We start from the raw sequence: 15,393 nt of genomic DNA, 5'->3' as shown, positions 1-15,393 counted from the left end.
AGCTATAACTGTATGAATGGCATCCCTATTTGGGATGATACTCCATTTTCCTTTAAATCTTTCAGCAGCTGTATTACCTGAGTTGCAGTCAGTAAAAGAAACCAATTACACTCCTGGAAATGGAAAAAAGAACACATTGACACCGGTGTGTCAGACCCACCATACTTGCTCCGGACACTGCGACAGGGCTGTACAAGCAATGATCACATGCACGGCACAGCGGACACACCAGGAACCGCGGTGTTGGCCGTCGAATGGCGCTAGCTGCGCAGCATTTGTGCACCGCCGCCGTCAGTGTCAGCCAGTTTGCCGTGGCATACGGAGCTCCATCGCAGTCTTTAACACTGGTAGCATGCCGCGACAGCGTGGACGTGAACCGTATGTGCAGTTGACGGACTTTGAGCGAGGGCGTATAGTGGGCATGCGGGAGGCCGGGTGGACGTACCGCCGAATTGCTCAACACGTGGGGCGTGAGGTCTCCACAGTACATCGATGTTGTCGCCAGTGGTCGGCGGAAGGTGCACGTGCCCGTCGACCTGGGACCGGACCGCAGCGACGCACGGATGCACGCCAAGACCGTAGGATCCTACGCAGTGCCGTAGGGGACCGCACCGCCACTTCCCAGCAAATTAGGGACACTGTTGCTCCTGGGGTATCGGCAAGGACCATTCGCAACCGTCTCCATGAAGCTGGGCTACGGTCCTGCACACCGTTAGGCCGTCTTCCGCTCACGCCCCAACATCATGCAGCCCGCCTCCAGTGGTGTCGCGATTGGCGTGAATGGAGGGACGAATGGAGACGTGTCGTCTTCAGCGATGAAAGTCGCTTCTGCCTTGGTGGCCAATGATGGTCGTATGTGTGTTTGGCGCCGTGCAGGTGAGCGCCACAATCAGGACTGCATACGACCGAGGCACACAGGGCCAACACCCGGCATCATGGTGTGGGGAGCGATCTCCTACACTGGCCGTACACCACTGGTGATCGTCGAGGGGACACTAAATAGTGCACAGTACATCCAAACCGTCATCGAACCCATCGTTCTACCATTCCTAGACCGGCAAGGGAACTTGCTGTTCCAACAGGACAATGCACGTCCGCATGTACCCCGTGCCACCCAACGTGCTCTAGAAGGTGTAAGTCAACTACCCTGGCCAGCAAGATCTCCGGACCTGCCCCCCATTGAGCATGTTTGGGACTGGATGAAGCGTCGTCTCACGCGGTCTGCACGTCCAGCACGAACGCTGGTCCAGCTGAGGCGCCAGGTGGAAATGGCATGGCAAGCCGTTCCACAGGACTACATCCAGCATCTCTACGATCGTCTCCATGGGAGAATAGCAGCCTGCATTGCTGCAAAAGGTGGATATACACTGTACTAGTGCCGACATTGTGCATGCTCTGTTGCCTGTGTCTATGTGCCTGTGGTTCTGTCAGTGTGATTATGTGATGTATCTGACCCCAGGAATCTACATCTACATCTACATCTACATCTATACTCCGCGAGCCACCTTACGGTGTGTGGCGGAGGGTACTTATTGTACCACTATCTGATCCCCCCTTCCCTGTTCCATTCACGAATTGTGCGTGGGAAGAACGACTGCTTGTAAGTCTCCGTATTTGCTCTAATTTCTTGGATCTTTTCGTTGTGATCATTACGCGAGATATATGTGGGCGATAGTAATATGTTGCCCATCTCTTCCCGGAATGTGCTCTCTCGTAATTTCGATAATAAACCTCTCCGTATTGCGTAACGCCTTTCTTGTGTCAATAAAGTTTCCCCTTCCTGGGACAATGAATTCACGGTGTTCTTATTTCAATTTCCAGGGGTGTATTAATTTATTCCAGCTGTCAAGTACAACCACAGACCATACTAACTCACAGGAACTATCTATTTTAATTTCATTTCAAGATCATGATATTAATATAATAGAGGGAAACATTCCACATGGGAAAAATATATCTAAAAACAAAGATGATGTGACTTACCAAACGAAAGTGCTGGCAGGTCGATAGACACACAAACAAACACAAACATACACACAAAATTTGAGCTTTCGCAACAAACTGTTGCCTCACCAGGAAAGAGGGAAGGAGAGGGAAAGACGAAAGGATGTGGGTTTTAAGGGAGAGGGTAAGGAGTCATTCCAATCCCGGGAGTGGAAAGACTTGCCTTAGGAGGAAAAAAGGACAGGTATACACTCACGCGCGCACACACACACAGACACACACACACACACACACACACACACACACACATATCCATCTGCACATACACAGACACAGGCAGACATTTGTAAAGGCCAAATGTTTTCTTTACAAATGTCTGCTTGTGTCTGTGTATGTGCAGATGGATTGTGTGTGCGAGTGTATACCTGTCCTTTTTCCCCCTAAGGTAAGTATTTGTATTTCCGCTCCCGGGATTGGAATGACTCCTTACCCTCTCCCTTAAAACCCACATCCTTTCGTCTTTCCCTCTCCTTCCCTCTATCCTGATGAGGCAACAGTTTGTTGCGAAAGCTTGAATTTTGTGTGTAGGTTTGTGTTTGTTTGTGTGTCTATCGACCTGCCAGCGCTTTCGTTTGGTAAGTCACATCATCTTTGTTTTTAGATATATCATTTCAAGATAACCTGTTTCTAACAGCGACAAAAATGCCACCAGCAACTGTATTTAATCTATTCTTTCTGAATACCGTTAGGTCCTTTGTAAAAATTTCAACTGAACTTATCTCCTGCTGTAGCCAGCTTTTAGTACCTGTAATGATTTGAACTTAAGTACTTTCTGTTAGTATTTGGAACTCTGGTTCTTTTCCAACACAGCTACAACAGTTTGCAACTATAATACTTGCAGTTACTAGGTCTAGCCTTGTCCTTTGTTTGACCTGAAACCTTCAAGACTGAAAGGCTTTTTGTTCTTTCCCCAAGACTCTCTGTCCTAAAAAACTACCCAGTCCACTCCAGACAGCTCCCGCTGCCCTTATAGCAACCAACTGGGTGTAATGGACCTCTGATGTATTGAAGTGGAACTCGATACACTACCACACTATGGCAAAGTCCAAATTGTCACATACCTACCTGAGCCTCTCATTCATATCCTCCACACAGCACCATACCAAAGGTCCACAATAATGCTACAGATGGTGAGCTTGTCTTCATCTTGCAAGCTAAACTGCCAGTCTTTACTGATACAGATAGCCGCCACAATCGATTTCGTCTGACCAAAGCGACACACGCCGTTAAGACCAACGTGAGGCACCACCTGCAGTTGGCTGCACCCTGTGGTCTTCATGTTAGTGGAAGGACCTTTTCCACATCTGGAATGACTCCCACCCCCAGCATGCGCACAGAGTGCACAGAGCCCCATTATGGGCGTAACATAGGAGTTCTCAGCTACTAGTAATCCCGCCCGGATATTGCAGGAAAAGCAGCTTCCTCTGAACCAGGACAAACAATTGCATCTGGCTCCGGATCTGTGTCAGTTACAGACAGTGCCTGAAATCTGTTTGTCAGATGAACCAGCAAGTCTTTCAATTGGCCAATCAGAAAGTCTTTCACTGCATGTCGCCTTTGGAGGAACCTCCTACTCGATCATGGGTGAGGGGTCAACTTCAGTGCCAATAGTAACCAGAGCAGCCGCAGTGGTGGACCAGTTGAGGAACACTTGGGATGTGCTGGACATTGTTTGGATTCCCATGTCTGGTCCCCCTTAGTGATAGGCAACAGCTCAAACTGCGTGATCAAAGTCAGTATGATCTGCAGCTGTGAGGGAAGGGTTGCAATCTAGTACAGAACATTTACAAATTTCTTAGAAAATTTTTGTTTTGAATGTCATATGCAGTTGTGTTTTACGTAAATATGACTGTTGTGCAATGCAGTACTGGTTCATTTCTGTGTAGCAAGTTTGTCCAGCTGGTTATTTATCATGGTGACGTCAAAACAGAAGACGATGAAATTAAAGTTCAAATACTTTTTTTTCCCAAAAATTACTTCATTAAAGATTACAACATAGTTCAAACTTTCATCCGTCTTGTGGATGCCAGAATCACAGCTGAAGAAATAAGTCATTTTATTCCTTGTGGGTGTTCAACACAGTGACTGTGATGAATAAAGGGTTCCGGAAATAAGTGATTGCAAAGATGAAATCAACTGATGTTGCTTAATGGATGGAAGGCCTCTGGACTCAGAGGTATATTTATTAGATTCTGTGTCAAATCTGCTGAAGAACTTATCCTTTTCTAGCAAATATTTATCCTAGATCATTAGAACAACATTGTTTTCGATGTGATTGCAAATTGTTTTCCATGTGATAGCAAAATCATAGTCAATCTAATTTGTAATAATACTCACAAGACAGATGTGCAAAACAACAGATCTATCTCACTGGCTTCAATTGGTTGTAAAATTAATAAACATATTTTTTACTCACATTTGATGACTTTTTTTTTAATTGAAAATTCCCTCTGTAGGGATCAAAACAGATTCTCCAATCACCAGTTCTGTGGTACCTAGCTTGCTCTGTTCTTTAATGAAAGGCAGGATATTGTAGGTTGTGATATGTTGGATGATACTGTGGTGTTATTTTTTCTCCAGCTTTTCTACAGTACGGCATTGTCACCTAATAAGGGTCTGGCAGAATGTGACTGTTCACAGATGATACTACCATGCCTAGGGAGATAACATTGGTAGAAAATCGATAAAATATTATGAAAGACTTATAAGATGATGAGTGTATGGCACACATACTGGCAGCCGACCCTCAAGATAAATAAATGTAACGTACTGCACATAAGAAGATGGATTCATAGAAGAGATGAAGTAGATTTAAAGAATAATTGCACAGTTTATCACAACTTTGTTTCTTCTGAGCAACCATGTCACAGAAATTTTCATTGAATTCTTATGGGGTATGCTACAAGACAGACACTGTGTATCACAGAAAGTTGTGCTCTCAAAATTTGCAGTGTGTCCAGTTTGCAGAGATTAAAGAAATTTGGGTTTATGCATTTACCATCTGCAAATAGAATATGAAAGGGAGATGAAATTCAGCTATATTATGTAATCTCCTCCACACACAGTGTAGTGAGTGTGGTGTGCAAATGTAGATTAGATTAGGTGAACTCTGTTTCCATGGATCCATACTGGGGAGATTCTCGTGCATGTGGAACGTGTCTTTTTTTTACTTTGTGTGATATTAATCAAAAATACGTGGCAATAGCCTTGCGGCAGTGGATACACTGGTTCCTGTCAGATCACCGAAGTTAAGTGCTGTCGGGTGTGGATGGCACTTGGATGAATGACCGTCTGGGCCGCCATGCACTGTTGTCATTTTTCGGGATGCACTCGGCCTCATCATGCCAATTGAGGAGCTATTCGACCTAATAGTAGTGGCTCCAGTCAAAGAAAACCATCATAATGACCGAGAGAGCAGTGTGCTGACCACACGCCCCACCTATCTGCATTCTCAGCTGAGGATGACACGGTGGTCAGATGGTCCCAATGGGCCACTTGTGGCCTGAAGGCAGATTGCTTAATCAAAAACACAGCAATAGTAATAACAGTAATAATGCATGTCAGAGGAGTAGGAGAAGCTAGCTACAAGTAAGTCTTTGAGTTTCCTCCTAAAAAAAACTTTATTTATAGCTAAACTATTTATGATTTCTGGCAAGTTGTTGAAAATGTATGTTTCTGGATAGTGGGCCAATTTCGGACTAAAGTGAGTTTCTTTAAATTTTTATCTAGATTGTTGTTCCCAGTATTGATTTTGTGAACTGAACTGTGTGTTGCCAAAAGGGATATACAGTTTACAACAAATGTCATTAAGGAATAAATATACTGAGAAGCAGTAAGTAGTCCACCCAGTTCCTTGAACAGGGTTTTGCATTATGTTCATGAATTCACACCACAAATAGTGCTTATTACATGCATTTGGTGTCTGAAATCTTTTGTTTGAATTACCCCGAATTATGATACCATACGACATTGTGGAGTTATGTAGCTGTAGATTACATTTGTGAACTTAACTCTATTAACAGAATCCATTGTGATCATGTCATTTTCTCATTCATTTATTCTTCATAGCATTACAGGAAAAGGCATTACACTATTTTTCTAAAGTTGGTTCCATGATCTAAACTATCCACACCATGATATTCTCTGCTACACAAAGCACATGGATAATCTTCACTGTATCAGCCTAAATAAGAGTGGAAAAGATATTGTTCTGCGGAGCTTGTCAGATTCACACCTAGTGTGGTGATGGTCCTTATTAGTTAGCGCAAGAAATGTCAAGACCTTTTATACATAATCAAGGAACTATTTTCTGTGTAGTATTCAAACAGAAATGTGAACAAGACAGCATTAAGCAACTGCGCTGTTGTCGCACTTTGTCCTGTTTAGTCTGCTGAACATTGTCACTACTTCTACCATCGTAAAGGAAATTAATAGTGTTCCAGGACCAGTTTGCAATGATTGACTCAAGAAAACAGTGAAACACTGGAGAAACATGTTTATGATTGAAACACCATTCATTGTGTTATATTGTGATGAAAAAGTGCAGATTTGGAGAATGTGTGATGTGTGTCATTTGTTCTTCTCATAGCACTCAGAGAGAGGTTTAGGATGTGAAGAACTGAAGATGACCCCATCTGTTATGAACAACTAATGTTGCTCTTCACAGATATGTAATTGTCGAGGTGTCAGGGTTGCTGTTAAAACTTAGTAGACCAATTTTTACTTTAGAATTGTGTGTATCAGTGTGAAAGAAATCGCTTATCCCGGGGCCTGTATGAAGATTTTAACAAGAACTGTGTTCAAGTAAAACTGTACTCTGTTGGTAGCACTAGTTTGTACCTGTTATACATTTATGAGATGTTTTGGGACAATGACTTAACACAAAAGCTCAAAGAGCTGCAGTAGTTTTCTCCTGCACTGCAGTTCTTGAAAACAGTTGAGCTACTATTGCCACCAAAAACTGTTTCCAGGCTGGTTGCAATATCCCTTTGAGAGAGCAAGCCGGCTTTTCTTTTTTATTTGTCTTTTTTACCTATCTTTTCAATTACATGTCCCTTTTTATTTAGCTACATTATTCCCTGCATTACAATGTACAAGGCCTTAATTCATAGAGTTTCTTATTAATCCTCTTTCCTGGAGTTAATTCCAACTTTCTGTGAGGGCAATTTGTTTCTATTTTCAACCTCTCATTGATTATAAGCTTATTTAATGTCACCATATCACATTTCATCATTTAAATTAAAGGTTACAAAGTTCTTCAGACCTCCACTGTACGTAAGGTTGATTGTGGACTGAGAAACAACAGTGAAAAGATATGCAGGATCTTTATCTTCCAGGAGCTGAATTTTCTAGTGATAATTAGAAATAGAAAGTACAACTTACCTTTCTAGCCTGCTGGAATTTGAATAGTCAAGTAACATTATCTTAGCTAAACAAATATAATGTGTGAGAGGCTATTTCAGAAAAATTTTGAAATCCAAATGTTAATGGCATGTTCCATTTTCTAGAGGACGGCTCCTTGTAGGAATGGGACTTGCTTTCCTAATTCATCTTCTGGTGATCTATGGTGTAAGCAACGCTGCTTTAGAACATGTAATCGCTGCCTCATCCTCAAGCTGGTTGCAGGAGCATGTTTCTGACATAAGTCAGAGGTGAGATTATATGAATAAAGTTATGGTTAATATTATCCTTGTTTCAAGTGTTGTGTTCTCATTGTGTGGGTAGGAGGGGGGAGTGGGTAGGGGTACTTGTTTGTGTTTATTTGATCCCTAACATATGCTACTTATTTGCAAGCACTGCTGTTTGACAGATGTCTCAATAAACAAAATGTAGCCACAATTTTGTTCAAACAGTAAAAGCCAGTTTAAAGGTGATAAATTGTCATGGATAAATGAAATGAGAATGAGACAGCATGTGACCAATATTTTTGTGGATTTAATATTAAATTGGAACATTTTGGGTGGAATACAGTTAATGGAATGCTAAAGGTAACAACTCATTGTATTGTTGAGGTACTGAGCAGTTAAGGGGACATTGTATGTCCTACGCCGCCAATGTTAAATTTTCGAATTTTGTGACCCATATCTTGGAAACTTTTTAAGACACCAACTTACAATTTTCCTTAATTATTGAATGCACCTTTCTAGATACACTGAACTAGAATTATTACTAAAATTGTATTGTGGGGCATGTTATCTTTTTTTTCCCAAACACTCAATTTTTTGACAGAATTTTGTAAATAAATGATCATAAAAACAAAACAACTCAGGATATTTTAATTATTCTAGTTCCATATGTTTTGAATCTCACACTTGGCATGCTGTGAAAATTTCATGTCTCTACCATCAGTACTTTTTTAGAAAACTGGTTCATTTATTGCAAAAAATGTAGTTCAGAGATATTTAGGTTTAAAACTTTTTTATCACAAATTCTTATACAGATGTACATTTCTGCATCTTTTATGTACTAGAATTGCCCTTGACCATAGTCTGTGTCTTCTTCAGTGTCACAACAGCCCAGTGCTTGCCTCCTCCTTTTCTTTCTTGCTTCTTTTGTCATTTGCTGGGCAGCTAACTCTACTTCACATACACAAAACTCATCCAGTTCCTGCAGTCCTTTAGCTGTGTTCTGTCCAAATCTTACCCCTAACTTCTCCAGATCTGTAAGTCTTTCATAGTTCCCACCATTAAAAGTTATTACAGCATCAGACACTGCTAACTTTAGAGTCATAAGGCCAACAAATACATTTTTAATCACATGGCACCATACAACATTATTGAAGGACTCATTCACATTCTGGGTCTTCCCATGTAAACACTTCTTTAGTAGCTCAGGATTTGCCAAATCTCTGTAATAGGTTTGATTGCCTCCATTACTGCCAAAGGAAGAGAATGTTTATGTGTAAATTCATGCAGGGTGCCAGAAAATTGAGCTTGGCTATATTTACACAACTGTTTGCTGGAAGTGGACCCAAAGCATGACATGGCTTTTCATTGGTTGATATTTGATGAAAGAAAGTGCTCCACACAGCTCTTTTCATCTTCTCTAAATTGTCACAGTTCTTTTATGCTTAGTCATTTTATTTACATATAAGAAGAAATAGAATTTAGCTTACTACAATAAAAGCTGATAATCACACTACTTTCAACAAAAACTAGTATCAGAAACAAATGACTGATTTGTTTATTCGTAATGTCAACTTCTGTGACGTAGCTGTAGGTGCAAAACAAAGCAGTCCACAGCCTTCTAGACTGTGTAGTTCCCAGATATGACTGCTCAACTGTGGCCGTATATATATGTAGCTACGAAATTTGACAGTCACACTTCAACATTCAAAATATTATTAAGGTTCACTATTGTCTGATTGTAATGTATTATATACCAAAATGTTCAGGAAAGTCCAAAGTACATTATGGAGCAGAAAACAGAAAATGTCAAATTTTAATGAATTTCAGGTACAGTGTCCCTTTAACAGGCCGTAAATGATACTGAAATTGTCACCAAGCCTCAGATAATATCTGAAAGCTTAGTTAGTATTTCTGTCTTATTTGCATATCTGTCAACTGCTCAGTGCCTCCAACAGTATTGTGATTGGTTACCAGTAATCCCTCCATTATTAATTTTGTGCATTTGTGTGGTAAGTTTCGAATTAACAGTGTCCCTTGTGGTGAGCACAATAACAGGTGTGGTAGACTTTGCTCAGAAACAAGCCATGTCTTGTCTCCTATACTAATGTTCATATACTCACCGGAAAAACTTCTGAAAAGTGTGCAGATGAGACTGAGGTTAAGAAAACCAGCATATGTCATATTTTGGAAACAAAGTTTTAAAGTGTACATCCCAAGATTATTTTTTTTTTCCAATCCTGTAAAACCTATCAGGGAGTGCAATGTTTTGAGTGGCTTCAGCGCATGATGCTTTCAGAAATATAATATAATTAAATATATCAAAAATTTACTAACCAAGTGATGCCAGGAGAAAACACATATAAAGGTATTGAAATTTGCAAGCTTTTGGAGCCAGTGGCTTCTACTTACGGCAGAAGGGTTGAAGGGGAAGGAAGAAAGATGTCCATTCATCCTAACTGGTAATGTGTGGAAGTTATGCCAATATAAAAGGCTGAACATGTTTGTCGGAACAGACCTATCTAAAATCATGCCCTGAAAAGAGAATCAAGAATTTTGCTTTCAACACAGTGGTGCACTACAAAATTACTACTGAGGCGTGAGAGAAAATTTTTGATGATACTCTGCTAGGATACTGCCTCAGACAAATTTGTATGACTGAATTTCCCCCATTTTTTCAAGATTTGCTGGAATTTCACTTGCAGGCTTATTCTAAGTAATGTATTCTAAGTAAATGAAATATTAAAAATGAAACTATTCAACTACATTGTTAGAAGCACAGAAAATTAATTAATGTGTCATTGTCACTATAGAGTGAAGCAGTGATCCGTAAATGTTAAAGGATACTTTATTTTGGACTGCAGTACTGCAAGTTTGCCTGATACTCGAATACAGAATATATTATATTCATATGTGTGTAACACTAGTTGTGATCATTTTGAGCAACTGTATTAACTGTGAATTATCTTAACCTTTTTTATCATATCAGACAGAACAAGACTCCTACTTTCCGGTTGCTAGAATTGGGAGAACTACACTTGGAACCACATAAATTGAGAAAGATGGCTACTCATGTTTCCATAGCTCCCAGTCTCTTAATTCATGAGAACAGAGACTGATGAGGAACAAAAAACTCTAAAATATGTCAAGGTGGTGCATTGAAGGAAATGTTATATAGTGCCCTCATCTTGAGAGACATGCACATCCACTAAAAGCATGGGAAGACATAGAAGTGAGAATAAAAATAACACATGCTAAGTTTAAAATACAAACAGGAGAGATAAAGTGAATAGAAGTATGTGTATTGAGAGGTGGTGGGGGGTTGAGAAATGCAAATGACAAGAGAAAGCAGAAAACAGAGTAATTTGAAACAATGGTTAATAACACAAGAAAAGGTTATGTTGAAGTAGCAATCTTTTTGTTTGATGTTCATAAATTACTAGTTTTGGGAGAAGGAAGTAAAACAAGTCTTCAGGTCTTTGATATTACATTTGAACCAAAGTATATGAGGGATTGGTAACAAAATCAGCTTTCCTGTTGTCATTCCAATATAAAATTCTGAAAAAAATGCTTAGGTTGGATAAGAGATAATAAGTCCACTCATATCATCCTCATCAATTAAAGTCTTGATGAATTACAGGAATGATGGATGAAATCAACTGAGCACAAAATATGGATTGGGAGTAAACCAAGAAAGGTTAAAGTACTGCGGTGTAGCAGAAATGAGATAAGCTATAAACGTAATATCAAAACTGGTAAAATGTCACATAATAAATGAATCAAGAAAGACATAAGAAATAGACTAGCACAGACCTCGAATTAAGGCCTGAATTCGAGGAAGAAATTTCTGCGAATGTGTGTCTGGATCACAGTATGTATGGAGGTGAATTATGGATTGGGGGGAAAATAAGAAATTTAAAGGGTCTGAGATGTAGTGTGGATACTGAAAATTAAGGTAAGAAATGGAGAGGTCCTCCACAGACTTATTGATGAAAGGATATGTGTAAAACAATGGCTAGAAGAAGGGACAGGATGATAGGGCATGCGTTAAGACTTCATGGATAGCTACCATGGTACCAGAGGGAGCCTTAGAGAGCAAAAACTGTAGGGGGAGATAGAGATTGTAATATGTCCATGAATATTGGGTGTAAGTGCTACTCTGAGCCGATGTTGACACGTAAAAGGAAATTGTGGCAGGCTGCATCAAACCAGTCAGAAGGCTGATGACTAAAAAAACCAACTCGTAAGTGTCAAGCCCATTGGTTATGTTTGTTTAGCCTTTGTTGAGACTCAAATAAGAACATACATACAACAAACATCACAGTGTCTTCATTATGTGTACAAGGTTCAAGTATAGAAGCAGTCCCCTGATGAATATATTGTGAATGCTAGGTTAGACAGAAGGTTAGGTTTTGTGGAAGCTCACAATCTAGTTATCTCAATCAATTTTTTCAAGAAGCGACCCTTGCATCTTTGAACTTCTTCCTTGTGCAAACATTTGATTAAAGGCCTGTTATAGATATGCAAAGGCCATTCCGTATTAAATAATGGTTCCTCAACAACACACACTCGTAGCCCAAATGCGCATCAAAATGACAACTCAAAAGAAAGGAAAACAAAATGGAACTACATGGATAAAATGATGGTTGTTCAGAGAAAGAGATAATGTCAGACATCAATTTTCCACCTATTACTGAAATTAAAACAACATGGAATTTACTAAAAGAAATTGAATTGTTCAAACAGCTATGAGCAAATTGGCAAATGTAAACCTGGTTGCCCGAAAACAGGTCATCAGATACAGTTGCAGATAGGAGATGTTAAAAACAAAATGAGAGTGAAGAAAGAATAGTATCACATGTTTCTTACTTCAAAAACATCTGCAAATATGAACACCAATTTTGATGCTAGGCATGATGCAGAGTAGGCAGGTGCAGTAGCAAATCAGTACATTACAGCAAGATCTGTGAAAGACTTGATGTGCCAGATGACGAGTGTGTTATCTATAACCTAACAAAGGAGCGGCTTAGGCATACTGCAGACAGAGAGAAATTCTGGACATCATTGAAAGAGGAGGCAAACTTATCACTGACTGAATGAAGGCAGGAGAGAGCTGGCAGCAGTACTTCAAAGCAGTCCCCAATGAAGAGTTCTCACATTTCTCAGTAAAACAATTGACACCTATTCCAGGTATATCATATCGATCGCCAAGTCAGAAGTTCTGGAAGCCACAGGGAAAATGAAACTTGGGAAGGTGATTCGGCCAGATGATTTTCCAGCAGAGCTGTGGAAATCAAGCACTGGGAGGCAGCTGAATGGCCGACAGATTTCCCCAACGATGTCATCGAAGAGAAGAAGGTACAAATTGGGTGGAGTTTGACCAGTTCGGTCCCAGTTTGGGAACAGAAGGGTAGTCTGGCTAAATGTGCCAACTACTGACCTGTACACTTCCTATCGCATACAATCAAGATCTTGGAGTCCATCATAGACAGCAAGATATGCAAGGTTGTCAGTGGTTTTATTGAAGGCTGTGTGACACTGATACTATATGTGTAACTTGCTTGCTTATTGAGAAACATTGTGAGAATCTAAACATCTTTACTTACCTGGACATTTTAAAGTCTTTTGACCAAGTACCAGGGGATGTCATATGATTTGTCCTCTGAGAACAAGAAGTACCGGAAGAACTAACTGAATGGGTTCAGCTGCTGTACCATAACCCTGAAGGTTGACAACTTTCTGCTGCTGGGTATCAAATGACTCTCCTGTTTCTGGGGGTGTCTATCAGGGAGCTGCTCTTGCCACCACTATTGTTCATCATAATAATGGACATGGTCAACAGAGATCTTCAGAAATTAGCACATTGGACCCTTCTGTATGTTGATGATGTTTTGCTGGCTACTGAAGAAAAAAATTACTTTCAACGGCAAGTTCAAGCATGTAAGAACCACCTTGAACACTCTGGACTATGCCCCAATATACAGAATTACTGGAATTCACCCACTGGAAATTGGTACTGACAAGCCATTCAGTCTCTTTATAATTTTGTTCTTGGGTAATTTATTATTTTTGTGAAGTAACTAACTTTTTCTACATCTTCATGAGACATTGTGACACAGTCTGTGGTACTTGCAGATACCTGAAACAGCTCTTCAGCAATTTATTTCTTCAAAAATTTCAAATTTCTATCAGTGCAGCTTAAATACACAAGTAAAGCATTAATAGTCCCTATTTTGATATTAAAGTTGCTGTTCATTTGGTTATGGTAGTTTTCATTTGCAATTAACAGCCAGTGATCTGATGCAGTAAAAAACAATGAAAGTTGTACAAAATTGTTAGACTTTCATGGCCACTTGTTTACATATTGCATTTTGACTTCTGTCTCAGTTTCTTCTGCAAACATTTGTTTGACGATTGTCCTGTTGCCACATAAGCACAAGAGGCTGGCATTGTCAAAGTTTCATGCTTCATTGCAGTTCACCACCAGCAATGGAGGGTGAAGCTTTGACTGCCAGCTATTTGTGCTGGTGGGGTGTCAGGAAAACGATGGAACAAATGTCAGCCAAAGAAACTGAAACAGAAGCCAATAAACAATATTTCAATGAAAATTATGTTTGAGTTGTTTATCAGATTGCAAATAATGTTTATTTTATGTTAGTATACAAGTGCTAGCAGCATTGAAACTATTTGTCATGTGTTCATGTCAGATCAAAGTTGTAGTAGCATTATCTAGGATTGAAGAAGTGCATTGATAGAATGTCCTTGTTTTTTTAGATCAAATCAATTAGGTCTCCATTATTTTATTGACTCCATTGAACTGATCATACTCTTTTGTTCCCAACAGTGTGTGCTCATTTATACCAGCCCTAAGCAGTCTGTTGCTGCCTCGTATTAACCCCATGGTACTAATAGCATCTACAGGAGCATTGCTCATATTTTTCACTGACCTGTTAATAGAAATGAGGTAAGATTCAACTGTATTCGTTTTTTAAAATCCGTATATTTTTTGTACTTGTGATGTTCTATTTAGACCGTTTGAGACAAGATTATCGACTCTGACTTAGAGTACAAAATAACCTTAATATTCTGCAGTATTGCTGTTGGTTTAATCTGGTGTGTATACCCAGACTGGATCAAAGCAAATTCTGCACTATTTTAGGTTCCATTGTGTTTTTCTTGCTGATACAGTGTAAACTGCTCAAAAAATATTTTGCACCATCTGTTTATCTGTGAATAAGTGTGGGCTTAGGTTGAAGGTGGAATAATACCTAAGCCTAGTGAAAGCAAACACCTTCCAACAGCTATGAGCCCATTTCCCACACCAGTAAAGTTGCAAGGTGATAGAACAAATGGTCACTGGACAGCTGGTGTGATAGCTTGAGTCACAATAACTACTAACAAATATCCCAAGTTGCTTTCATATGCATCACTCCCTGGTCGACATTCTCATTACCATGTCGATCCATATCATGCATAAGTGTGGGACTCTGGCTGTAGTCTTTTATTTGTAAAAGGACTATTACACTGGTGGGGGATTGGTATCTTCTTTATAGTGCACAGATGGGGCTTCTGAGGTCACCTGTCCCTCTTTATTAGGGAGCTTTTAAAAGGCTGGATTTGTAATGTAGGTTTCATGCAATATTTCTTGGCTGCTAGCTGCACAGAAGGCATGGTAGGGAGGGGACAACGGTAGTGATGGGGGGGGGGGGGGGCCTCTCTTGAGGACAGGTCAACGCGGTAGGGAAGATGTAGTTCTACAGCCTAA

General features: G+C 40.0%; 1 protein-coding gene across 1 annotated transcript in view; it reads left to right on the top strand.

Moving 5' to 3' along the window:
* Positions 1 to 15,393, top strand: part of LOC124619331 (zinc transporter 6-A-like) — a 108,887-nt gene that overhangs the window by 57,336 nt on the left and 36,158 nt on the right. Inside the window, exons 5-6 of the mRNA XM_047145640.1 lie at positions 7,512 to 7,655; positions 14,473 to 14,592. Coding sequence (XP_047001596.1) covers positions 7,512 to 7,655; positions 14,473 to 14,592 — 264 coding nt within the window. The remainder of the gene's footprint in view (positions 1 to 7,511; positions 7,656 to 14,472; positions 14,593 to 15,393) is intronic.

The sequence above is a fragment of the Schistocerca americana genome, chromosome 6 (genome assembly GCF_021461395.2).
Source record: "Schistocerca americana isolate TAMUIC-IGC-003095 chromosome 6, iqSchAmer2.1, whole genome shotgun sequence".
Classification (NCBI taxonomy): Eukaryota; Metazoa; Arthropoda; class Insecta; order Orthoptera; family Acrididae; genus Schistocerca; species Schistocerca americana.
Note: the sequence above shows the minus strand (reverse complement) of the source record. Positions and strands in the feature narration are given on the sequence as shown.